At 35.8% G+C, this 27,534-nt stretch overlaps 1 protein-coding gene across 1 annotated transcript in view; it reads left to right on the top strand.

Annotated features, from left to right (window-relative positions):
• Nucleotides 1–20,171, top strand: part of LOC118205105 (uncharacterized) — a 366,244-nt gene extending 346,073 nt beyond the window's left edge. Inside the window, exon 4 of the mRNA XM_085822858.1 lies at nt 19,874–20,171. Coding sequence (XP_085678984.1) covers nt 19,874–19,959 — 86 coding nt within the window. The 3' untranslated portion in view covers nt 19,960–20,171. The remainder of the gene's footprint in view (nt 1–19,873) is intronic.
• The last annotated feature ends 7,363 nt before the right edge of the window (nt 20,172–27,534 follow it).

Below are 27,534 nucleotides of genomic sequence, written 5' to 3'. Positions count from 1 at the left end.
AACGCTTAAGTTTAGCCCTCATTTCTCTGAGTGGCAACAGTCTCGCATGCTAGAGATAAAAAAAACTGCATTATTTCGAGAAGTGTTGCCACTACTCGCTTTCAAATCATAGAGCTTCTTAATAAAAAATTTCTACGTTTTACAAAATATGAAATAATTAAAAACACACAAAAAAATCTGAAGTGCTCCAGATTTTAAATTACGTCCAAAGATACGTTTTTTTAACGTTTTGTGTGTTACCTTTATTTATTAAATATCATGTTCTTTGCATTTAAACCATAAAATTTAGTTCAATAGCAATGTCGCAAAATAATTTTAAAATGAGCATATCTTTAGAATTTCCGATACACAGTTCGATGCGCTGAAGATAAAAAGTTTTTTAGAGTGTTGCCACTGCTCGCTTTTAAATCGTTGAGTTTGTTACTCAGAAATTCGTTAAAGTTTTACAAAATATGAAATCGATCATCAAAAAAATTCCAAATTTCAAATTTGGGATTTCAGATGCCCATATTCGCAGTAGGATGACGTCATTCAAAATTATATGGCTCTAGACACCGTTGTTTTATCACAATGCGAGAAATAGACATACATTTATGCAGATTTTTCACTATTTAATTACTTCAAATATAATGCAGAACTCTAACATTTTGTGGCAAAAGTTTGAAAAGTGAACCGACATTTATAGGAGTCCGACGCAAAATGCCAAAACGAAAGTAATAGTCCTTCGGGACTCAAATCCCTTTTAGATTAAAAATAGCACTGCCAAACATTAATTAAATTATTCCCGATTTCAAAAATTCATGGGACGCCATTTGGACACTTCCCATTATTGAACGATTTTAATTACCTGAGATATTAATTAAAAACACTGAAAACACTAATTTTCGTGCTCATTTTTTCGAGTGGCAGCTGTCTCTCGAGTTGGAGATAAAAATGCTTTATTTCGAAACGTGTTCCTGCTACTTGCTTTCAAGTCGTAGAGTCTGTTAATCAAAAATTTGTAACCTTTACAAAATATGAAACAAAAATAGGCTTACCAAACAATTAACTATATTGTTATTATATAAGGTCATATACTGACGTGAGACGCTATTTCATGTGACGTCATTGTATGTCGAAAACTGTTCGTTAATATCGGCATTTAAAAGAAACATGTGCTGTTGGCTTGTTTTTTTGTTTGTTTGTTTTGTTTCAGGTTAGTATAAGTTACACGATATGCTATTGACACGTTAGTTTTTATAAATATTTTGAAAATGTTGTAATATTACATCAAATTTAAATCCTGACGTCATAAGTATTAACCTGAAAAGTGAAAAGTTTAGTTTTCGAGTTAGGCAATAAAGAAATTAATTACGAATTGGTAAGTAAACGAAGTATTGTATTCACGAAAAATTCCGGCTACCATCTTTCAACGAAAATATCCATTTAAACCGCTCTCGAAACCATTTGAATGATGTTTTTGCGTGACACCTGTACGTACAGAGAGAACAAAGAACTGTTTTTGCCAAAAAGGATTGTAAAATGAGTTTAAAATGGACTCAGAGGAGATTTTTTCTTGGCATCTTATACGTACATATTTATGTATGCATCTCGCATAACTCAAGAAAGAGTAAACACTAGAACGTTAAATTTTTTTATGGGACTGTTATAACATGTAGTTGTGCACTTCCCTTTTTCGTTGAAATCGGCTGAACTAATCATATATATATTCCCACTCCGTTATCTGTCTAGGTGAGCTTAGTTTTTTTATTCTTGTAATGTTTGTAAATTGTGCATTTTTTGCTTTAAAAGTGATTGAATTAGTGGCTTTTATGTTCCGGTTAAGGTTTTTATTTCTTTTGTTTATCTGCATGCAATAGTTGTAGAATTATCAACAGTTTTAAAGTGGAGAGTTAAGCCTAACGAACCGCCATTTGTTTACATTTGAAACTTGGTAGAATAGTGAATTAAGTCAGCTTCTGCACCTTCAGTACCTTTTTGTCGAGCAAGACCGAAAGTAAACTTTCAGTTTTGCTCACCGAAAAAAAATCTGCCTTCTTGCCCGATGTCCGAATTGCTGTTTTTGCAAAGAAAATCTAATTTTAATTGTTAAAAATTTGTTTAACTGTTTTAATTGTATTTCGTGTTTTATGTTTCTTTGTATTTTATAATTTTTAATGAAGATGTTTTGAGTTTTTATGTATTTTTGCTTTGCCGCGAAGTGAGAAGTGAACTAAATGAATGAGAAATAAATCTCCAATGAGATTCGAGAAAATACATTTAAATGAAACGCAGCCAAAAATATGTATTAATAACCCATAGAAGGAAGTTATGCGATATCCACATCAGAATTTTTATTGTATAAAAGCTCTCTTATCTGCATAATGTATTGAAACTAGATTTCGCCTATCCCCATTTAAACTTAATGTAAAAAGTTACATGTACGTTGCTCTAGTCCACGCCATTTACCAATTAATACATAAAAACAACTACAAAACTAATTTAATGATTTGGTTTGGTTTGGTTTAGTTGATGATGGCACAGCGCACTAGAGCTATCAGCCTAAGGGGAGGGATGCCTTCGTGGAGGACTTTGTAACAACAACAACAAAGATTTATACCGCAGCTCGTGAACTCAATCACATTCTAGGAACGGGATAAATCCCGTAGGCGTCACCCAACGATGGCATTGAACACTCCTGCTGGGCCCAGAGTCCCACATCCCCGAGACACCAACAATTTTATGAACCCTCTAATGATCGCTCAATGATCCTCTAGCCCACCGCTAAACACGAGCCAGTCAAGACCACCGTCCCGGCCGGACCGAGACCACGGTGGTGTGGGCGATGGAAACTGAGGGTCGATGACCGGCCGTTAATTTGGGCTACCTGCCAGCATTACACGGGATGCCCCTCTCCTTAGGCTTTACATGGATTTCCAAGGACAGCAGTGACCAGACGCTCAATGGCCCAGTTTGCTATTTGGCTACCAATACCCCGGTGGAAAGGACTTACACCTCCCGGCCCATGAAGAGCAAGTATAGACTTACCCCATGGACCATCGGGAACCGCTAAGTTCAAAAATTTTATACCCTCGTAGCCGAGACTGCCTAGGTACAAATCCTAGCCAGTACTGCGCAGAGTACTCTAAGTCGACCCCCGGGGGGGCTTTTTAAGGAAAACTGGCTCTCATACATCTTTTAAACATGGGGAAAACCACGAAAATGCCCATGCAGCCCAAAATCGTTCGCTTAGAGCCGATCCCAAGTCATAACTACCACTGATCAGCGATTTTGCCGCTCGGCCGCTGATAGGCACATTTATTTAAGGATTCTCCGTATACAGTGGATGGACAAAAATATGGAAACACCTTGTGAAATGCATGTTTGAAAAGAAAGATTGATTTTAATGAAATATGTAGGTGGTGCTGGCGTTTTTGACTACTGACGCCACCTATACAACTTCGTAAATGTGCTAAACAGTTCAGTTGTTGTCGGAGTACTGTTATGTGAGGTTGTCATTGCATTATGTCAGAGTTAACAGACTTCGAACGTGGGCAAGTTGTTGGAGCACGTATGGTAGGTGCTTCCGTAAGCAAGGTAGCCGAGGTGTTTAGTGTTTCAACAGGTACTGTATCGAAGATTTATTCCGCATATTTGAAAAGCGGAAAAACATCATCTGCTAAATCACAGCGCGGACGAAAAGTGTGTCCCGAGTGATCGTGACAGACGATCATTAAGGGCAATTGGGACGAAAAATAAGAAGACCACAGCTGCAAAAGTTACTGCTGAAATGAATGTTGTGTTACCGAACCCTGTGAGTACCAAAACAATTAGAAGGGAGCTTAATAAACAGGGAATTGCTGGCTGTGCTGCAATTGAGAAGCCACTCATCAGTGATGCTAATGCCCGTAACAGGAAAAGGTGGTATTTAAGTCATAAAGCCTGGACTATAGAGCAGTGGAAGCGAGTAATATGGTCTGACGGGTCTTCTTTCACATTGTTTCCCCACTTCTGGCCGAGTTTACGTCTGGAGAACGCCATCTCAAGCCTATAATACAGACTGCTTGTTGCCAAGAGTGAAACATGGCGGGAGTTCTGTTATGGTTTGGGCAGCCATATCGTGGTTCTCTGCTAGCCCCATGATAACTGTGTTAGGGCACATGACTGCCAAGACTTATGTGAACATTTTGGCCGATCAAGTTCATCCCATGGTACAAACTTTGTTCTCCGATGGTGATGGTGTCTTCCAAGACGACAAAGCCCCTGTTCACACAGCTCACATTGTCCAGGACTGGTTTTCTGAGCACGAGGATGAGTTGTCCCATCTCCCCTGGCCACCACAGTCACCAGACCTGAATATTATCGGACCTTTGTGGTCTACATTGGAACGGAAAGTGCGTTCTCGTTATCCACCGCCAATATCGTTATCTGAACTTGCCACCTTTTTCCAGGAAGAATGGTATAATATTCCCTTGGCAAACATACAGGAACTGTATTTATCCATTCCGAGAGGACTGCAAGCTGTTTTGAATGCCAACGAGTTTCCTACATCATATTAAACAAAGAAACATGTTTTTTAAAGGTGTTTCCACATTTTTGTCCAACCCCTGTATAGCTTAAACTACCCCTAGCAGTATTTAACAACATGTTAAAAATCCTGTTAAACCAAAACACTAACCTAAGATACTGTTGCGTGCGTACGGATTCGTAATAGATTGAATGCACAAATCTGGTGAAAATTAATAAAATTTATTATGACAAGAAATAAAACGAAGTGCTGAAATTTTTCCTCACAGATATTCGTACAATAGTACATGGTAGTTATATTTTAAACTACTAAAACGGATTAGCAGAGAAAGTTAATCCGATTTCAAAATTACAGAAACTAAGTAAACGACAACAGCTCACTAAAAGAACTGAACCGAGATGTTTTTCTGCAGTTTTTTATAAGCTTTTTAATCAGCTACGAGAAGAAGCTTCTCGTAATTTCTCGAGGTTTCTGGAAAGCAAAAGAATATAATTACAGTTACAGCTAACACACAATTTCATTATTTTAATTTAAATACAAATTACGAAATATCTATTTGTTAAATGGTCATTCTCCTGTATTTGTACTTTTTCGGCGAAGCTTTCTCTTAAAACTCGTCACGCGCTGCATTTCGCGGGGAAATAAAACAATTCTAATTACAATTCTACCAAAAATAGCTAACCAAATACCAAATCCGTAACCATACTATTAAACCAGGACCCACCAGCGGCCGAGCGTTAAAGTTGCAGAATACTGGTAGTTCGGTCAGAGGTTCGAATTTCGCAAACGGTCTGGCTGCATGGGCGCTTTCGTTGTTTGCCCCTTATGTGAAGTGTATACGAGCCGGTTTCCCTTAAAAAGTCATCCACGAAGGCATACCTTACGCAGGTAGCCTTCGGGGTTTTGCCGAAATTGGGCAAACCAATCAATTAAAAGAAAAAGTATTAAAGCAAGGAATATCTGCAGTGGAGATAAACCAAATACCTAAGCTAAGAAAATTCCGATTGATGAAGCTCCAATATATAAATCAACAATTGTCCCACAGACATCTTTTAACAGGTTTCATCACAGCGCTTCAGAAATGCCTCGTTTCAAGCTGTATTAATCCTAAATACAGTACTAATCTTCCAAGCTGGGTAGCAAGTAGATAATCCTATTTCTCTCCTAGCTTTGTCCTAGTCTTGCGCGTTGCTCGTACTGTTAAGGCTAAAGATCATTTACCTCATTTAGTTTTCCGTCGTTCCAGTATCTTATGTTTGATATTATCTAAAGCTCTCGTCGTTGTGACTGGATTAGGATGGTGTGCCCTTTATATGTAACATTAGTTACAGAAGTGCTTTTATTACATAGCAAAGTGATGTAGGTTAGGTCAGAGTATTGCTCCAAAATGACTCTATTTCTCAAGCAAGGAGAGTTCAAAGTAAAGCCAGAGAAATGTTAGAAAGTCTTAGTTTAAATTAAGGACTGCTATTTATAGTCGTAACAAATATTACAAAATGTCACTAATAATTTTTAAAAAGAGAAAAAAAAATTGAAAGCTTTCAGATTTTACATTACGCCCATTATGTCAGCAATAATGGCACGCAGTTTTGAATGATTTTAATCAAATGGTAGTAAAAGCTCATGTGCATCCAATGTCACCTATAATCAATTTGAGTCAATTCAATGTGCCAAAAAATTGATCATAATTGATTAGAAATCAACAACGCGAACAAACATACTCGTACAAACAGACATCCTTCTTTATGTCTTCTTTATATGTAAAAATTACAAATTTTTGATTAACAAACTCTACGATTTGAAAGCGAGTAGTAGCAACACTTTTGCAATTAAAGCATTTTTATCTCCAACGCGCGAGACTGTTGCCACACCGAAAAATGAGTGCGAAAATTAGAGCTTTCAGAGTTTTTAATTACTATTTCGTCTGACAAAAGTCGTACGAAGATGGGAACAGTCGAAATGGCTTCCCACGAATTTTTTGAATTGGAAATAATGTATTTAATGTTTGGCGATGCCATTTTTATTTCATTGTAAAACTTATAAATTAATCGTAGATTAATAAATTCTACGATTTGAAAGCGAACAGTGGCAACACTTCTCGAAATAAAACAGTTTTTTATTTCCAACGTGAGAGACTGTTGCCACTGGGAAAAATGAGGGCGAAAATTATCGTTTTTCCGAGTTTTTAATTAATATCTCTGATTTTAGCTACTTTTTTTACGAAAAAAATAAACGTCAATCTTTTCCAGGACCCAGAAAAAGAATCGTAGAAAGTGTGGCGACGATAGGCTATAATAGAGAATTATTACAGGTGAAACACAGACTTTCTTCTTTATATATATATAGAGAGAGAGTGAATATGTTAATTGATGAAGTTTACGTCAGATATTGTCAAATGTAATTCGAAATTTTTTTTGAGATAATTTAAATGACAACTGTATTAGATATCGAATATGTCAATTGATGTAAGTTTAGCACTATATATGATATATGGTTTTCTATACAGCGCCCTGGTATTTATCAAATTATAAATTTTCTCGTTAAGATTTCTTTTTCTTTGAGATGTTTTCTGTCATTTACAATGCACTTTGTTAGTAACAAAAATTGAAGCTAATTTCACCTATAAATTGAATGGACAGAGCTTTTGTTAAGAAAGCGCAAATTTTCTAAAACTACTATGAGAAGAAATTATTTTCTTGATTTTAATGTAAACGTTCTCCTGGTATTTTATACCTGGATTTGTGAATTTAGATTTAATTTCTTTGACGTATTTTAATAAGCACGTATTCTTATAGATATCACAAAAAATATTCGAGGCCGTATATATTCGGCCTTGCCGGTTAGAGGGTTAAAGAAAGAGGCATTTTCTATAATTTGTAATTCATTTTGTTAGTAACAGAAATTACGATCAATCTGACCTAAATTATTCTTTAAATAGATTTGTTGTTTGTAGAAATTCAGATCCAGTCCTGTCATTTAAGTCTATCTGAGATTATAAAACTCCTTTTAAACATTTTTGGAGAATTATAATTCTCGGAAATTTATGGTTTCCCTTTTAAAACGTAAGTTTGTTTTTTAAGATGCGGAAATTCTATTGCTTTTTCTTTACAATGGGAAATGTGCATCTTTCTCTTGAATAAAATCTTTATTTTGCTTTTTTTTAAGATGATAAACCATCAGATTTATAAGCCGACTTTTCGTTGATAATACTTTAAATGTTATACACTTTAAAAAAATCTAATGTGTACACATGACTTCCTTGTATGGAATATTAATTTATACGCAATTTTCCTGCATTTCCTTTAAACATATTTAATTAACAGTTAACGAATTTTGAATTAAATCTACTTCGTCGATAGCGCATAAACCTCAATAGAATAAATGTACTCTTCACTATGTTCATTTACCATGGCGACACTTCGACGCTAGGTTCACTTAGCAGCATTACATCTCATTCATTTTATAACTCAGACTGAAAAAAAAAAAAAAAAAAAAAAATTATATCATCCGAAGAATTACGACAAGTTCTATTCAAATACTGTAATAAATCTAAAACAATATATAAAAGAAATTAAACAAATAAAAGATGTTTTCCGCAGACGATTCAACACCGCTTACCCAATGCGCATGCTCTAATAATTAATTCAGTTCTCCCTTCGCGGCAAGGCAAAAATACATAAATTTTAAAATATTTTCATTAAAATCTGAAAGGTATTAAAAAAACAATTTTCATAATTAAAATTATAGTTTCTACGCAAAAATAAGCTAATAACTTAAATGATAATTCCAGAATGAACCAAGCATAATTTAAATCGCGATATGAAAAGAACACTCTACTTTCTTGTTGCAAAGCTTAGTGTCTTTGTATTGGCACCAAATCCACTATTCTGCTAAGTTTCAAATGTAAACAAACATGGCTGCCATGGTAATAAAAAATTAGGCTTAGTCGCACTTAAAAAAACTTTTAAATTGTTGATAATTCCACAATTATTGCATGGAGGCATAAAACTCTTAACCACAACAATATAATTCAATCATTTTTAAAGCAAAAAATGCACAATTTACAAACAATAAGAATAAAGAAATTGAGTTGACTGAGCTGAGTAACAGATTGGATATATATATTTACTTTTGGTGCGGCTGAATAGCAGCAAAAATACGAGGTGCACGTCTACATGTTATTGAAGACCTATATACAAAATTTCAACGTTCTGAGGCTACTCGTTTTTGAGTTATGCGAGATACGTACGTACGTACATACAGACGCCAAGAAAAAATCTCTTCAGAACTCATTTTAAATCTGTTTTACAATTTTTGGGGCAAAAAGAGTCCCTTATTCTGTCCTTACGTACAGATGTTACGCAAAAACATCATTAAGTTTCTTTCGATAGCAGTCAAAATGGATATTTTCGTTTAAATATGATACCCGAAAATTTTCGTGACTACAATACTTCCTTTTTACTTCGTACAAGGAAGTAAAGATGGGCTAAATGTATACTGTTTTGGAATTACGGGACCTTCTACTTAAAAATAAATAAATAAGTATCTCTAATGTTTATGACATCTTTACCACTTATTGACAAGTTCAGTCAGTTAGCTTCATCTTGTGCGAGCCAGTATCAAACGAATCAAAGAAAAAAATAATAAATGCTATTAGGTTGACTGAAAATTCATGTTGCATTTCTATTTGTAAATGTTCAGTGTCTGTGCCGCATGGAGGCACTAAATATGCGGCGGGCCGAAAGTCCTCTCGAGAGAGTGATGGTAGGGGAAGAGGGGTGAGAGGCCCTTGCTGCGGTTGTCTGTCAAAATTGGTTACGGAACTGAGCTAAAGTCGGGCTGTCATCTATATCTTGCTCAAGGTTCTTGCCAATGACAAGCGTATATCAGATTGTCAGATAATGAGATTGGTAACAACAGCAACGAGCAAGCGTTAATATTTACTCCGTTTTGTTCGATAACAGTTTGCTTCCTTTTAATTGGCTTCGTAGTTTCTTATTCACAAAAGAATCTAGTTTTATGGGTAAAAAGCTGAAACATGTGCCAATTTACGGCCTACATCTGAATTGAATATTACACCGGAAAAGAAATTTTGAAGAGACCGAGACAAGTCTGAGGGCACAAGATTAAGCCGAGTATGATACTCGTAGAAACACTTTTCATCCAAACTCCAGTTCTGTCTGTGATCAAACTAGTATGTGGCCTTGTTTCCAAGCTTCTTCGAAAGAGCCAATAAATCAGTTCGAAAGTGTGTTGCTGTCAACTGAACACTTTCAACGAATCCATCTTCCAGACACTTCCAGAGATCATTCATTAATCTTTATAGGAACTGCATTCCATCCCGATAACAGGAGACCACATAAAAGTTCATCACGTGACAAAAATGATTGGAGTTTTAAAATGAAATGTGTTGCCACGCAGAATCATACTCGGATGAACTTGTGCTGTCAGACTTTCACTTATTTCGCTGCCTTCAAAATTTCTTTCGTGGTATAACATTCAATTCAGATGAGGCCATACATCAGAACCTTGTTCAACTTATCCACCCTCAAGCTCGGTTCTTTCGTGAATGCCAAACTGCGAAGATCATTAAAAGAAAGCAAAAAGTTATCGAACAAACAGGGCAATATACTGTTGAAAGCCCGCTGTTTTTTTATATATATAAAGAACCTCTGAAGAACAGGAAAAAAAGTGTCAAGGCTCTTCAGACAACCCAATATTTCAAAGTAAAAGATTATTATATTCATAGTGAAACTGATTTAAATTAAATTGTAAGACAATTGCAAAAGGATGGAGTCCATAAAACTTTTCGCGAAATTTTTCTTCAAGAAGAGAGGGTTCTCTAGCGGCCGAGCGGTAAAGTCGTTGAACACTGGTAATTCGGTCCGCGGCGCGTAATGGCAAACTGCATATTCAGTTGATCAATGTTAAACGAAACTGCGCATGCCGAGAAGAGAATTTGGCGTAATTACGACTTTGGTCCAATTTTAAAAGAAGATAAATGCGGTGTGTGGTTGATATTCTGTTATCTGGGCGTAAAAAATTTGAGGGCTTAAAACTTGTTAGGTTGTAAGTTACTTTATTACTTAGAGGGTACCTATCGATTGTAAACGACTCAAATTACGTTTTAAGAATGATTACAAAACAAGAAACATTACAGGATATATTAGCTGAATCTTTATTGAATATACTTGTGAGAAATAAAAACAACTGCGTATGGTAAATAACTATATGTTCCATTCGTATATACTTTAACAAATTAAAGAGTAACTCCAGTTTAAATTACTGAATTAAAGTCAAGAAATTATTATAAATAACTGATATTAAATATAACATTTATGAACAAAATAAACCAAAATGAAATGAAACAGAAGGAACGCACAAATAAATTATTGCAGCATTACGCACAAATAAATTTCGGTAGTGTTGTAATTGTAAATAGTCGATAAGACCTACATGATGAGCAGGCTTGTGTAATGGTTGCTTACGCATAGCCGCCAGTATTTCCTGCCACGCCAACGGTACACCACTGAGCATGCGCATTAAACGAAATTCGTTAACATTGATCAAATGAATGTGCGGTTTGCCATTACGCGTCCGGGGCTCGAATCCCAGTGAACGAGCTGGTTGCGTGGTTGTCTTCCCCATGTGTAACATGTATACTAAGCCAGTTTCTCTTAGAAAGTCCTCCACGAAGGCATCCCTCTCCTTAGGCAGACAGCCCTCGAGAGCTTTACCGTAATCAAACAAACCATACAGAAGTGAGGTCATTAACATATTCTGTCTACCTCTAGGTATGGTTATAAAAGTCACAAAGTTACAACATAACAGAATTATGGTTATAAAATTACAATATAACATATATGGTTGCAAAATTTAACAGAGTCGAATAGTTTCGCATTGTTAACCATGTGATAATAAGAAAAAAAAAGACTCGTATTAACCGTCGAGTTCCATTTATTATGCAACGAAACCCTCTATAGCAGCATACAAATATAACAAAGCAAAATCTGTAACACCTTATAAAAATTCATTTTGACATTTTATACTCAGTCTTATGATAAATATTTGAAGTTAATATAAAGACTTATATTGAACAAATTAAAAACCATATGACTTTTTAATTCTGCAAAACTCCTAATTAAATTAGAATTTAAGAGGAGGTTTGCCTCCTACCTATCAAATAAAGCTAAGGGAAAGGCCTGGGTTTTATATATATGTTACGGTGAAACACCGAAATCTGGGAAATGTCGACTTTCACCGGTGAATGTCAACATTCACATAGTGTATGTCCGAAATATTTTCCAAATACTCTTATTTCTGACTTACACCGGTCGACATTCACCATGGTGAATGTTGACCATAATAACAATATTGTATTTTCTTATCCGTAATTCAGTCGCGAATAAATTCACTTGAAACTTGAAATAAGAACTTAAGAACATGAGAACCTAAAACAACACAATACATTCAAAATGAGAAAGGAAAATAATAGAAGTTAAAAACTTACTTAATTATACAGTACGTTCTAAATGAGAAAACAAAATAACAGTAATAAAAAAACTTACTAAATTATGTGATTCAAATCTTATTTATTGCAACAACTTAAACTATTATGGCACTTTATGACCTCCCTTTTCGACTTTCACCAGAGCATATCTGTGATTGTCGACATACACCGGTGAGAGGCCGAATATACAAGAATGTAGTGACAAATACGTTTTCACCGACGTATTTGATGAATGTTGATATTCTCCGGTGAAAGTCGACATTCTCCAATTTCGGTCTTTCACGGTAACATTTTTATATATATATATGCTGCTGATTGTCACCAAAAAAAGGAGGTGCACAACTATATGCTATAGCAGTCCTATGCAGAAAATTTTAACGTTCTGAGATTACTTGTATTTGAATTATGCGAGATGCATACATACGTACAGACGCCACGAAACAATCTCTTTTGAATAAATTTTAAACCAGTTTTATAATTCGTTTATTGAAAAGAATCCTTTCGCACAGATGTCAAGTAAAAACATTGTAAAATTGCACACGATAGCGGTCAAGATGGGTATTTTTGTTGAGAGATGGTACCCAGAATTTTTCGTGATTACAATATTTCTTTTACTTTGTACAAAGCATAAAAAATGACAACTAATTATCAAAACCAAGATGAATATAGTTGTCTTTCATTTTAGTAATGAGAATAAAATTCTGCAAAGTCATATCGTAAGCATCAGTGCTCAAGTTTTATGATAAATGACCAGACACACTCCTGTTCCATTCATTCTTATTAATTGTTCTATTGGCATTTAAATACTGTTGATAAACCATTGCAGTTTATAATTAGAGTACCAAATATACTACCTAATAAATCAAAGAAGGCGCGATAATTTGGGCAGGGGGTGTAATTATGCATTACGCATGTATTAAACTATAGTAAAGTCTAATACAATTAATAACGTTAGGGAAATTTTCTTTGATTATGGGATGCGCGTGCTATCTTTCACTTTGAAGGAATCATAAGCGAAAATTTTTCGCTATGTAATCACATTTAAAATTCATTTAATAATTAAATGAAAAACACCCAATATAATATTATTAATTTTCTTTAAAATACAAAAAGTACTAAAAAAGTAAATAAAAAATCTGAAAGTTTTCAAGGCCCAAAGGAGCCTTTTTTTAATGCTTTGTGTGTTACCTTTATTTATTAAATATCACTCTGTTCTTCGTACTTAAACCATTAAATTCAGTTCAACTACAATATCACAAAATGGTTTTAAAAAAGCATATCTTCAGAATTTCCGATACACAGTCTCGCGAGCTGGAGATAAAAATGTTTTCTTTTCGTACAGTATTGTAAGTTGAGTTTGTTAATCAAAAATTAGTTAATGTTTCACAAAATATGAAACAGGTAATAAAACAAATTCCAAATTAGAGCTTTTGGATGCAGGATTACGTTATTCAAAATTGGATGGCTCTAAGTACCGTTGTTTTAATATCCCTATACGACAAACATAAATACCTATATTCAGATTCTTCATTACTTAATTTCTTTAAATATAGTGCATATAATTTCTTTAAATATTTAAAACACTTACAGTTGACAGCGCGAAATTTTGACCACCCCTCTCCCCTTCCAACACACCACACAAGAGGACTTTCGGCTGGCCGCATATTTAGTGTGCAGCCATGCATCACCGACACTAAACATTTAGAAACATCCGGGACTCGAGCACGGCAGTCAGCGAAGCTAACCACTATACCGGTAGGGCGGCCTGCAGGCCTAATAGTCTGACTGATAGGCCGAATAGGCGACTGATTTGTCCTGGTTTAATCCAGTTTAAACCGATTGATCCGCTTCCTCGAACCGGTTTCATCCAGTTTCATCCGGTCTAGAACGATTTGAACTGGTTTAATCCATTTCAGACCGGTTTGAACCAGTTTGCATCCAAGACCGGTTTCATCCGGTTCAATCCGGTCCAGGTTAAACCAGTTTAAACAGGTTGCTCGCTTTCTCGAACCGGTTTCATCAAGGTTAATCCGGTTGATCCGTTTTAAACCAGTTTCATCCGGTTGATCCGGTTTAAACCAGTTCAAACCGGTTTCATCCAGATTGATCCGGTCCAGTTTAAACCGGTTGCTCGCTTCCTGGAACCGGTTTCATCCGGTTAATCCGGTTTAAACCAGTTCAAACCGGTTGATCCACTTTTTCGAACCGGTTTCATCCAGTTTGATCCGGTTCTGACCGGTTTGAAGTGGATTAACCGGTGTAAACCGGTTTAAACTGGATTAAACCAGTTCAAATCGGTCTGAACCGGTTTAAACTGGATTAAACCGGTTCACATCGGTCTGAACCGGATCAAACTGGATGAAACCGGTTCGAAAAAGTGGATCAACCGGTTTGAACTGGTTTAAACCGGATCAATCGGATGAAACCGGTAAGAGGAAGCGAGGAACCGGTTTAAACTGGTTTAACCTGGACCGGATCAATCTGGATGAAAAACCGGTTGAACCCTTTACCTCAATTAAACCGGTTGGTTTAATTGAGCTCAAACCGGTTTCATCCAGTTTGATCCGGTTCGGTGAAACCAAACTGGTTCAGTTCGGTTTTATCCCGTTTTAGCCGGTTTAATTGAGCTCAAACCGGTTTCATCCAGTTTGATCCGGTTCAGTTATCCGGTTAATCCGGTTTAATCCGGCGACGCTCCGGGATTTGAGCCTGGGACCTCCGGTAACCTGTACATTGTCTGCCGGCAAATGTAAAAATATAAATAAATAATTTATATAGAGAGGAGGAATTCGATTTATTGTGTCCGAAACTACCCAGTTATGGCAAACGTCATCAAAAAGCTTGTGAAAGGAGATACATTCAGGAGGATTTTCGAAGTTAATTTGCCCTTCATACACTTTGCACATGAAGAAAATTATTAAAACCACACGAAGCTGTAATAATCAACCACTACAAGCAAAAACCGGGCAAATTCGCAACGTTTCACAGTTTTAACAACCGGACCACTGATTAGCCTGGCTCAAACGAATCATCTGAATCCCATCATTTGTGGACAGAAAAAGGGAGAAAAAAATTCAAGCTTCAACTGCGGACAAAGATTTCTACAACACTGATGTACATCAAGATCAAGAACTATTACACATCCTATTCCAGTGATACCAAAATAGATCGCATAATCCTGGAAAGCTTCTGAAATAGCCGCTATTCCTCGCGAGGTAAGAAGGAAAAAGAGACCATCGACACTTGTATTCCCATCTGGGGAGTTATAAAGGAGAAAGAAACACTTAGGGTCAAGTCTCGTTCTATAACTTTTAAGCGCCTTTTCAGAATAATACCTCACTTTCGTAGTAGTACCGTTTCAGAGACCATTGGGGGCGGAGGAAGCAAATGAATCACATACTGAACTATTCTAAATGCAGTAGAAAAAAAGCAGAACCTCTATTTCTTGGATTAACCGGCACCGTAAATCAAAATTATTATCCTATATTCGAAATCTCACATAGTCAGACTGTCTTATGTCTATACGTCAAATATGAAATTATTTTTAAGGGAGCGAATTTTATCTTTTTAGCCCAAACGGCGTCAGCGCAGAAGGGTTGTCAATTTCGTTTTGGCATTTTGTGTCGGTTCACTATAAATATCGGTTCAATTTTCAAATTGTTGCCACCAAATATTAGAGCGCTGCTTTATCTTTAAGGAAATTAAATAATGAAGAGTTTGCATGAATGTAGGTATGTTTCTCGCTCTGCGAAAAAACAACGATACATAGAGACATCAAATTTTCAATAAAGTAATCCGAATATGGAAGCCAGAATTATTGTTGTTTTTATTATCTATATCATATTTTGTGAACCTAACAAATTTTTGACTAACAAACTCAGCGATTTGAAAGCGAGCAATGACAATACTGTACGAAGGGGGGGGAAAAAAGGAAAAACATTTTTATCTCCAACGCGCGAGACTGTGTAACGGAAATTCTAAAGATAGGCTCATTTTAAAATTATTTTGAGTTTTATGATTTAAGTGCAAAGTACATTATATTTAATAAATAAAAGCAACACACGAAACCTTAGAAAAGGGCGTTTCGCGAATTTTTTATTAACAAACTCAACGAAGTCAAAGCGAGTAATGGAAACACTGTACGAGTAAAAAAAGAAAAGGTAAAACATTTTTATCTCCAACGCGCGAGACTGTGCACCAAAAATTCTAAAGATATGCTCTTTTTAAATTAATTTCTGATATTTCTGTCGAATTGAATTTTATGATTTAAGTGCAAAGAACACGATATTTAATAAATAAAAATAACACACAAAACGTTTGGGCATAATATAAAATCCGAAAGGTTTCAGTTTTTTGGGGGGGTTTTTACATTGTATAATATTTTGCTTTAGTAATTATTTTGTATTTGCTAAAAAATAAAATAATATTCACAGAGATTTATAGTCGAAGAAATGCCGCTGATATTAAATAAAAACATGCACCCCCTCCCCCTTGAATGGTAGTTAGTGATTCTAGCTTTCATAGTGTAGGGGCCGAGTTCGATTCCGAAGAAGACATCAATGATTCTAAATGTATAGTTTCTTTGCGGCAGGAGTCACTCTAAATATGTCGCGACCTGAAAGTCCTCTCAAGAATTAGTTGGTAGGGAAAGTGGCGTGGAAAACCCGGGGACCCGTCTTGCCCAGATACTGTCCTTCTAAATTCGAAGGCGGGGCATAAAGTCCTACTGTCACCTACATGGAGGCCAAGGCTCTTGTCAACGACAGGCTCAATCTTACCTCCTTGCCAGGACGAATTTCGTAAGCTTCCTCTGATATCAGATAAGCGATATAACACCAATAAATTAAGCAAGAATCAACCTCACATTAACATCCGTTTCATAAAAATGTCTACCGATTTCGAGACAGTCCATTTCCATCAAGATTCAAAAATGGGCCACTTTATTTTAATAGGAAATTCTCTTCCTTCTTCAAGAAAGGGATCTTTGCCTCTTTCCATCAAAATGGTGGGGGTTTCTACAAGGTCTACTTCAAATGCAAGGCATGTTTTTGTCTAGTTTCACAAATAACACTGAACCACTGAAAGTCACTGTAGTGACCACACTGAAACATGGAATCGGGGTCCATGTTTCAGTGTGGTCACTACAGACTTTCAAATTACCCTTCCTTCAAACCACCGTAGGAAAAAACTGGCAGTTTGCATGGGCATCACTTTGTTCTCGACTGTCAACGTGCGTGGAATCCATAAAGTATACTTTTCTTTAATGTGAAGGTTTTCCGAAAACGTTACGTCTACAAGATTAATACTAACTGAAAGCATGGACCCAAGTGTGGCCTATTCTGATAAATAACCGCATACACATGATCAGTGTTTGCTTGAGTAATGGATGTTTCCCATGCGTTCTTGACCCTCTGTGAAGTACTTAACCACTAGAGACACTGTTCCTCATGCGGTGCTTGGTATCACTGCCAAATTTCAGGTATCTGGGCGTTTTCCCGAACTAGAAATTCGACCGCAATTCTTTGTTCCACGCTGCAAGCCAGCTGTTGTTTGCTCAACATTCTCGCGACAGCCGGACTTGACTCAGCAAATTCTAATCTGCACGGCAAATAAGGTGGGGTAGACTCAAAGAGAAATCAATTAAGAAAGACCATCAGGTATGCAAGATTGATGTAAACACAGAAATTATAAAGACCATTATTAAAATGAGAACCTGCCATTTCATAGGAATGAAAATTAACGAAGATGGTAATGGATCATATAAGAATTTGTAGAAACTGCCCCGAAAAGAAATGTTCTCCAGAACACGTCTTCACCTGTCCGGCAATACTTGCAGCTCAGCAAAGCTTGGAAGAATTTCCTTTCCAGGAAGATCCTGTATAGTTGAAAGATTGTAGAACTGCCAAAAAGCTGGAATTTCCACCATGGATCCATTTGAATTCTCAAAGAACACGATACCAACCAACTAAGTAAGGTGGGGTTATGTGGCCCAAGGACACTGAGCTCTGTGCATGGGTAGTGATTTGTAACAGCAACAGTCCATGTCATGTTTGAATCCCTATATAGTATATTAATAAAATTTTTATTGGTGTAAAAAGATAACAAGCTGTTCGGATAACTAAAGTTTCGGATATCTGCAGTTCCGGAAAACTTGACTTCAATTGAACAAACTATCTAATAACAGTATATTTGCTTTTCTAATTACCATACTGAAAATTACTAATAACGTAAAACATGTACTTTGTATATCAAAACAAAAAAGTAACGAATTTATTATTGATCAAAGTTTCTAAAGCATTGTTAGATGGCATGATTTGACGCACCGCATTAGGATCATTAACCGTTAAATGCCCTAGAGAGAAGAAAACACGGGAAGATCTTTTAAAGCCTAAAAATAGTCAAACCACTTTAAGCACATCTTATTAAAATATCAAGAGAAATCGCAGTGATAAAATAACGATAACCTAGAGCCATCCAATTTTGAATAACGTACGTCTCCACCCGAATACGGGCATCTGGAAGCTCGAATTTGGAATTTGCTTTATTATCAATTTCATATTTTAAAAAGCATTTATGAGTTTTTGATTAAGAAACTCAACGATTTCGAAGCGAGCAATGGCAACACTGTACGGAAAAAAAAAAATTATTGCTAGTGTGCAAGATTGTATCGGAAATTCTAAAAATATGCTCTTTTTAAGTCATTTTGCGATATTGCTGTAGAATTGAATTTTGTCGTTTAAGTAGAAAAACAGTTTAGTAGCTTTATGGTAGAACATGATATTTAATAAATAAAAGTAACACACAAAACGTTTAAAAAGGTGTCCCTTTGGTAGTAATATAAAATCTGAAAGATTTCAGTTTCATTTTTTTTTTCGGGGGGGGGGGTCTCGACGTGACATGAGACGAACAAAAAGTATAACAGCAATCAAAAAAAAACTAAACACACCGTTTTGTAAGCAAATAATTCTCTGTTGACTAATATTAAACCTTTGTCAAGACAATTTACTTTTCACTCAAAATTTTCATTAAAAAAAAAAAAGGATCACAAGGACCTATGGGCCGGGATGTGCGTATAATAATGGTTTGCATTCTTTAAATTTCATCTGATTATTTGGAGAATGAAATGTAATTACCGTATTTACTTGCGTAATAGTCGCACCCCCAGTTTTGAAGCAGAAGAAATCCTCAAAAATGCGCAATATTGTGTAGTACATTTCCTCACATAAAATAGTCGCTCCTAGACTTTTACAATGAAAGATTGACAACCAAAGTGCAACTGTTATGCAAGTAAACACGGTAACTTTCCATCTAAACCGTCATTTGAAGTTTTTTCTTTTAATAATCAAGGTAGTTTTAAACCTTTTCCTGTTAATTAGGTTTACAAACCAGGAAATAAATTAATAGCTCATACAAATCTTGCTAGCAGTTGAATCCTAAATGACTTTTCTTCTGTAAATAGGTTTCCCATTCCGTTCAGAGGTGATTTATAACACTGCGCAAGTCACAATTGCGAAAATTACCAACTTCTAAGATACTCCAAAATTATTAATTAATTTTAGAAAAATACTAAATATAACCGATAATTTAAGAAGAGAGCCTTCCACTCCCAAGCGATTGATTGTTCCTCTTCCTAAATGCGCCACTGATCATTAACCTCTTCCTAAATCCGCCACTGATCATTAACCTCTTCCTAAATCCGCCACTGATCATTGACCTCTTCCTAAATCCGCCACTGATATTGTTTATGTCCAAGGGTAGTGATGAAATTTGATAGATTAGAAAACTGCATTTATATTGAAATATTTCTTTGATATATCTATTTTATCAAAACTAAATTTTTTATTTTTCTCTTTCAGCCTTGAAGCGACCCATGTCGTTTTTTGCAACCAGAGGAAAAAGGTTCGATGATTCGATAGTAGGCAGAATGTCCAAACTGCATTAGAAAATAATTTTCCTTTCTTTTGGTGTTATCAAGTGTGTTTCTGTTAAATAAAATATGATTATGTCTACAGATGTAAAATGAAGGAAAGTTCTTGCGATTCATTTCTATAAACTAACCAGAGAAAAAAAATATCCGATGTTAAAAAAAAGCTGTTTTACGATTAGATGAATTAATGTAAAATAAAAAAGATAATAAAAGATACGAGTTTAAAATATCTTGTATATTTTTTAACACCTCAAACTTATTTCACACATTTACCATTATTTAAACATTCACGTTTCACAGTTCGTTACAACAATGATATAAAAAGAGTACTTTTTGAATTAAATAATTTACAGATGTACCATGCAGTGAGTGAAATGACAGTTATCGTTATTAATCAAAACATAGTTAAATTCCTTGACACATATCCTCGCTTGCAGAAGGTATAATTACTCAGATGCAAGTCCACTTCTGAATCAGCAGGAAAATGAGAATAGCGAAAACTATTACTTTATGTTATTTTACAGTAATAAAAAAACTGAGTTTCGGCGTATTCAAATTTCGGTATTGTTTTGGGTAAAAGTTTACAATTGGTGTGCCCTTTGTCTTTTCGGCGATTCTTTTTTGACGCCAAGAAGACACAATTCCAAGATGGCCACTACACAAAACCAAAATAAGAAGTCAAAGGAATTGCATAAACTCGGTATTCATGTACACATCAATCTATTTTTACTTAAAAAAACATCAGACAATTTCACAAACTCGGCATTGCGCACTGCCTTTGTGCACGTCATCGATATATTTTCATTTAAAAAAATTCAGGAAAATGATGATGTCATATAAGGTTAAAACAAAGTTACGGATCCTGATGGTGACGCCAATGAAAGCTAAAACTAAATTAAAACGGCACTTCTCCGTTTCCCCGGCGCAAATTTCGCCAAGCAGACTTTATTGGCGACAATATACAGTATACACATAAAAAAAGTTAACAAATTGCTAGTTCTAACAATTTTTTATTTTGAAGGCATAAAAATTTTAATATAGTTTAAAATTTTGTAAAAAGACAATAAATAAAGACAATAAATTTGTAGAAAGACATTAATTTAAGAATTTACTATGCTTTCATAGTACAACATTCTGATTCGCCGATTCATATCACGTGACCCCAAATGATATCATCGCACGTAAACTATGCTACAAAAATCTAATCTCTCGGTAATTATCTACATTAATTTCAACTTAAATCTTAATATGGAATACAAATTTAAATGCAAGAATTACGTACGAACAGCTTACGCAGAAATTATGTAAAACCGCAGTGCTTTAATTCGCTAGTGCATTGTCATTAGAATAGATGAATTTAACCCTTGACTTTGCCTTTTCTATATTTTCGCCTTCGGGTGAGCGGTGTGATTACATCCTAATTGACTTAATTACCGCGAATGGCCTTAGGCATAAAATTGAACTATCTTGTAAAAATTCTATGTAATTGTATGCCAGTATTGAAAGAAACAATCAATGTGATAAGAAATGGCTGCGACTTGTTTTGAAAATGAGGCGTAAAACGTTACCAGCGAGGATATTCCGTTTGGCGTCGACTGTACCAGTTTTGGCGACTTTATCGCCTGCGCCGGCAAAACGGAAATGTACCGTTAAAACTATCATAGTAACCAGAAATGGGTTTTCATTGCCAAAACTGAACAAATTTGTCGGCAATCGAAGGATATCCAATTGTACACTAAAGCCTTGTTCTGTTATCGGGACCGAATTCAAATATCACCAAGAGCTGATGATCTGGTGAAAAATTCGAAATGTAAAAATAATGGTCAAAATATTTACGACATGGTTTAATTGAAGAAAAATACAAGGTAAAAAATAAGATAACAGCTATTTGTATAATTAGATATTTTTAATGTAAATTTAAACAACTTAAAAAATTTTTTAAAAAGCTGGTTAGGGAATTTAATGAATTAAGAAAAATGATTAGGCATGAAACTGAGAATATTATTTTAAATGTCTGAAAATATTAGCGTTATAGAACGCTACTGCCGCCACATTAACTCAAATAAAAATCTAATTGGTTACGTTCATTGCCGCGTTGAAGTCTATTTCGCACTATCCAATAACCTTTCAAAAGTTTGAGCATTGATAACTAGTATCGAGAACGATAAAATTATACTTACGGCTCACGCAGTAATGTTCAAATCCGGATCTTCACATCTCCATTTCAGTACTTCTTTCGAATTAGAGCAGAACTTAGTTGAATGGTTTTTTTTTTTTTTTTTTGTTTTTTTTTTTTTTTTTTTTTTGTAAAACCTCCTACTAAAGTGAATGATTCCTTGTTCCTGCAGAAATTAGGCACTGTTCTGTTATCGGGAACCGGATTCAGATATCGCCAAAAGCTGATGATCTAGAAAAAAATTTGAAGCATAAAAATAATCACCAAAATTTTTACAATGGACTTCAGCGAAGAAAAATCCAAAGGAAAACAATAACATATATTCGTAAAATTAGAAGCTTTTAATGAAAATTAAAGAGCTTCCCCAAAGGAATCAGGGAAATAAATTCGGTTATCGAACTAAAATTAATGCGAAGACTGTGCATATCATTCAAAATGTCTAAAAACATACGCAGGTGCGCATATCTCTGCAAATCCCGCCGTACACCCACTGGAGAGGAAGGACACGACCAGCGTTATTTTTTGGCGCGAAAACAGACTTTCGTCAACTTTGATAATATTACCAGTGCCTCCAATTTTAACTGACGGTCTAGATATTACTGCATGACCATAGACTTCCCATATGCAACTGTTCCAAGCCACAAGAATGTAGTGATTCATATCAAGTTGATACTGACCAAATTCAGAGGAAGATAATTTTAAACACCACACATGTTTCATCATTAGATAAGTCCTAAATCTTCTTAGCCGCGTTAAATCCAGTAATAATCCGGTTTAAACCAGTTCAAACCGGTTGATCCGCTTTTTCGAAACGGTTTCATCCAGTTTGATCCGGTCCAGGTTAAACCAGTTTAAATCGGTTGCTCGCTTCCTCGAACCGGTTTATCCAGTTTCATCCAGTTGATCCGGTTTAAACCAGTTCAAACCGGTTGATCCGCTTTTTCGAACCGGTTTCATCCAGTTTGATCCGGTTCAGACCGATTTGAGCTGGTTTAACCGGTTGAACTAGTTTTTATCCAGTTCAAACTGGTTCAGTCCGGTTTGATCCGGATTCATCCAGTTTGGTCCGTTTCAGACCAATTTGAACCGGTTTAATCCAGTTTAAACCGGTTTAAACCGGTTTAATCTGATTGAACCGGTTTTATCTCGTTTTAACCGGTTTAATTGAGCTCAAACCGGTTTCATCCAGTTTGATCCGGTTCGTTAAACCAAACTGGTTCAGTTCCGTTTTATCCCGTTTTAACCGGTTTAATTGAGCTCAAACCGGTTTCATCCAGTTTGATCCGGTTCGGTTAAACCAGTTCAATCCGGTTTAATCCCGCGACGCTGCGGGATTTGAGCCTGGGACCTCCGGTATCTCCCACCCTACATTGTCTGCCGGCAAATGTAAAAATATAAATAAATAATTTATATAGAGAGGAGGAATTCGATTTATTGTGCCCGAAACTACCCAGTTATGGCAAAAGTCATCAAAACTATCTGCTTGTGAATGGAGATACATTCAGGAGGATTTTCGAAGTTAATTTGCCCTTCATACACTTTGCAAATGAAGAAAATTATTAAAACCACACGAAGCTGTAATAATTAACCACTGCAAGCAAAAACCGGGCAAATTCGCAACGTTTCAGTTTTAACAACTGGACCACTGATTAGCCTGGCTCAAATGAATCATCTGAATCCCAACATTTGTGGACAGAAAAGGGAGAAAAAATTCAAGCTTCAACTGCGGACAAAGATTTCAATCCAAGGAGCACTTAGGCAACCGGATCTACAACACTGCTGTACATCATGATCAAGAACTATTACACATCCTATTCCAGTGATACCAAAATAGATCGCATAATCCTGGAAAGCTTCTGAAATAGCCGCTATTCCTCGCGAGGTAAGAAGGAAAAAGAGACCATCGGCACTTGTATTCCCGTCTGGGGAGTTATAAAGGAGAAAGAAACACTGAGGGTCAAATCTCGTTATTTAACCTTTAAGCGCCTTTTCAGAATAATACCTCACATTCGTAGGAGTACCGTTTCAGAGACCATTGGGGGCGGAGGAAGTCAATGAATCACATACTGAACTATTGTAGATGCAGTAGAATAAAACAGAATCTCTATTTCTTGGATTAACCGGCACCGTAACCAATCCCATATTCGAAATTTCACATAGCCAGACTGTCTTATGTCTATACGTCAAATATGAAATTATTTTTAAGCTACAGAGTGAATTTTATCATTTTAGCCCAGACGGCGCTAGCCCAGAAGGGTTGTCAATTTCGTTTTGGCATTTTGTGTCGGTTCACTTTTTAAATTGTTGCCACCAAATATTAGAGCACTGCTTTATATTTAAGGAAATTAAATAATGAAGAGTTTGCATGAATGTAGGTATATTTCTCGCTCTGCGAAAAAACAAAGGTACATAGAAACATCAAATTTTCGATAAAGTAATCCTCCTGCGAATATGGGCATCTGGAAGCCCCGAATTATTGATGTTTTTATTATCTATATCATACTTTGTGAAACTAACAAAAACAAATTTGAAACTCAACGATTTGAAAGCGAGCAATGGCAATACTGTACTAGAGAAAAAAAGAAAAACATTTTTATCTCCAACGCGCGAGACTGTGTAAGGGAAATTCTAAAGATAGACTCAATTTAAAATTATTTTGCGATATTGCTGTTGATCTGAGTTTTATGATTTAAGTGCAAAGTACATAATATTTAATAAACAAAAGCAACACACGAAACCTTAAAAAAAGGCGTTTCTAAAACGTAAGCGAATTTTGTATTAACAAACTCAACGAAGTCAAAGAGAGTAATGGCAACACTGTACGAGTAAAAAAAAAAGGTAAAACATTTTTATCTCCAACGCGCGCGACTGTGTATCAAAAATTCTAAAGATATGCTCTTCTTAAATTAATTTGTGATATTTCTGTCGAATTGAATTTTATGGTTTAAGTGCAAAGAGCACGATATTTAATTAATAAAAGTAACACACAAATCATTTGGGCATAATATAAAATCCGAAACGTTTCAGTTTTTTGGGGGGTTTTACACTGTATAATATTTTGCTTTAGTAATTATTTTGTATTTGCTAAAAAATAAAATAATATTCACAGAGATTTATAGTCGAAGAAATGCCGCTGATATTAAATAAAAACATGCACCCCCTCCCCCTTGAATGGTAGTTAGTGATTCTAGCTTTCATAGTGTAGGGGCCGAGTTCGATTCCGAAGAAGACATCAATGATTCTAAATGTATAGTTTCTTTGCGGCAGGAGTCACTCTAAATATGTCGCGACCTGAAAGTCCTCTCAAGAAGTAGTTGGTAGGGAAAGTGGCGTGGAAAACCCGGGGACCCGTCTTGCCCAGATACTGTCCTTCTAAATTCGAAGGCGGGGCATAAAGTCCTACTGTCACCTACATGGAGGCCAAGGCTCTTGTCAACGACAGGCTCAATCTTACCTCCTTGCCAGGACGAATTTCGTAAGCTTCCTCTGATATCAGATAAGCGATATAACACCAATAAATTAAGCAAGAATCAACCTCACATTAACATCCGTTTCATAAAAATGTCTACCGATTTCGAGACAGTCCATTTCCATCAAGATTCAAAAATGGGCCACTTTATTTTAATAGGAAATTCTCTTCCTTCTTCAAGAAAGGGATCTTTGCCTCTTTCCATCAAAATGGTGGGGGTTTCTACAAGGTCTACTTCAAATGCAAGGCATGTTTTTGTCTAGTTTCACAAATAACACTGAACCACTGAAAGTCACTGTAGTGACCACACTGAGACATGGAATCGGGGTCCATGTTTCAGTGTGGTCACTACAGACTTTCAAATTACCCTTCCTTCAAACCACCGTAGGAAAAAACTGGCAGTTTGCATGGGCATCACTTTGTTCTCGACTGTCAACGTGCGTGGAATCCATAAAGTATACTTTTCTTTAATGTGAAGGTTTTCCGAAAACGTTACGTCTACAAGATTAATACTAACTGAAAGCATGGACCCAAGTGTGGCCTATTCTGATAAATAACCGCATACACATGATCAGTGTTTGCCTGAGTAATGGATGTTTCCCATGCGTTCTTGACCCTCTGTGAAGTACTTAACCACTAGAGACACTGTTCCTCATGCGGTGCTTGGTATCACTGCCAAATTTCAGGTATCTGGGCGTTTTTCCGAACTAGAAATTCGACCGCAATTCTTTGTTCCACGCTGCAAGCCAGCTGTTGTTTGCTCAACATTCTCGCGACAGCCGGACTTGACTCAGCAAATTCTAATCTGCACGGCAAATAAGGTGGGGTAGACTCAAAGAGAAATCAATTAAGAAAGACCATCAGGTATGCAAGATTGATGTAAACACAGAAATTATAAAGACCATTATTAAAATGAGAACCTGCCATTTCATAGGAATGAAAATTAACGAAGATGGTAATGGATCATATAAGAATTTGTAGAAACTGCCCCGAAAAGAAATGTTCTCCAGAACACGTCTTCACCTGTCCGGCAATACTTGCAGCTCAGCAAAGCTTGGAAGAATTTCCTTTCCAGGAAGATCCTGTATAGTTGAAAGATTGTAGAACTGCCAAAAAGCTGGAATTTCCACCATGGATCCATTTGAATTCTCAAAGAACACGATACCAACCAACTAAGTAAGGTGGGGTTATGTGGCCCAAGGACACTGAGCTCTGTGCATGGGTAGTGATTTGTAACAGCAACAGTCCATGTCATGTTTGAATCCCTATATAGTATATTAATAAAATTTTTATTGGTGTAAAAAGATAACAAGCTGTTCGGATAACTAAAGTTTCGGATATCTGCAGTTCCGGAAAACTTGACTTCAATTGAACAAACTATCTAATAACAGTATATTTGCTTTTCTAATTACCATACTGAAAATTACTAATAACGTAAAACATGTACTTTGTATATCAAAACAAAAAAGTAACGAATTTATTATTGATCAAAGTTTCTAAAGCATTGTTAGATGGCATGATTTGACGCACCGCATTAGGATCATTAACCGTTAAATGCCCTAGAGAGAAGAAAACACGGGAAGATCTTTTAAAGCCTAAAAATAGTCAAACCACTTTAAGCACATCTTATTAAAATATCAAGAGAAATCGCAGTGATAAAATAACGATAACCTAGAGCCATCCAATTTTGAATAACGTACGTCTCCACCCGAATACGGGCATCTGGAAGCTCGAATTTGGAATTTGCTTTATTATCAATTTCATATTTTAAAAAGCATTTATGAGTTTTTGATTAAGAAACTCAACGATTTCGAAGCGAGCAATGGCAACACTGTACGGAAAAAAAAAAATTATTGCTAGTGTGCAAGATTGTATCGGAAATTCTAAAAATATGCTCTTTTTAAGTCATTTTGCGATATTGCTGTAGAATTGAATTTTGTCGTTT

This window comes from Stegodyphus dumicola, chromosome 8, assembly GCF_044657685.1.
Source record: "Stegodyphus dumicola isolate Sdum_Otavi_A_Nest chromosome 8, ASM4465768v1".
NCBI lineage: Eukaryota > Metazoa > Arthropoda > Arachnida > Araneae > Eresidae > Stegodyphus > Stegodyphus dumicola.
This window is presented reverse-complemented; position numbering and strand designations above follow the sequence as displayed.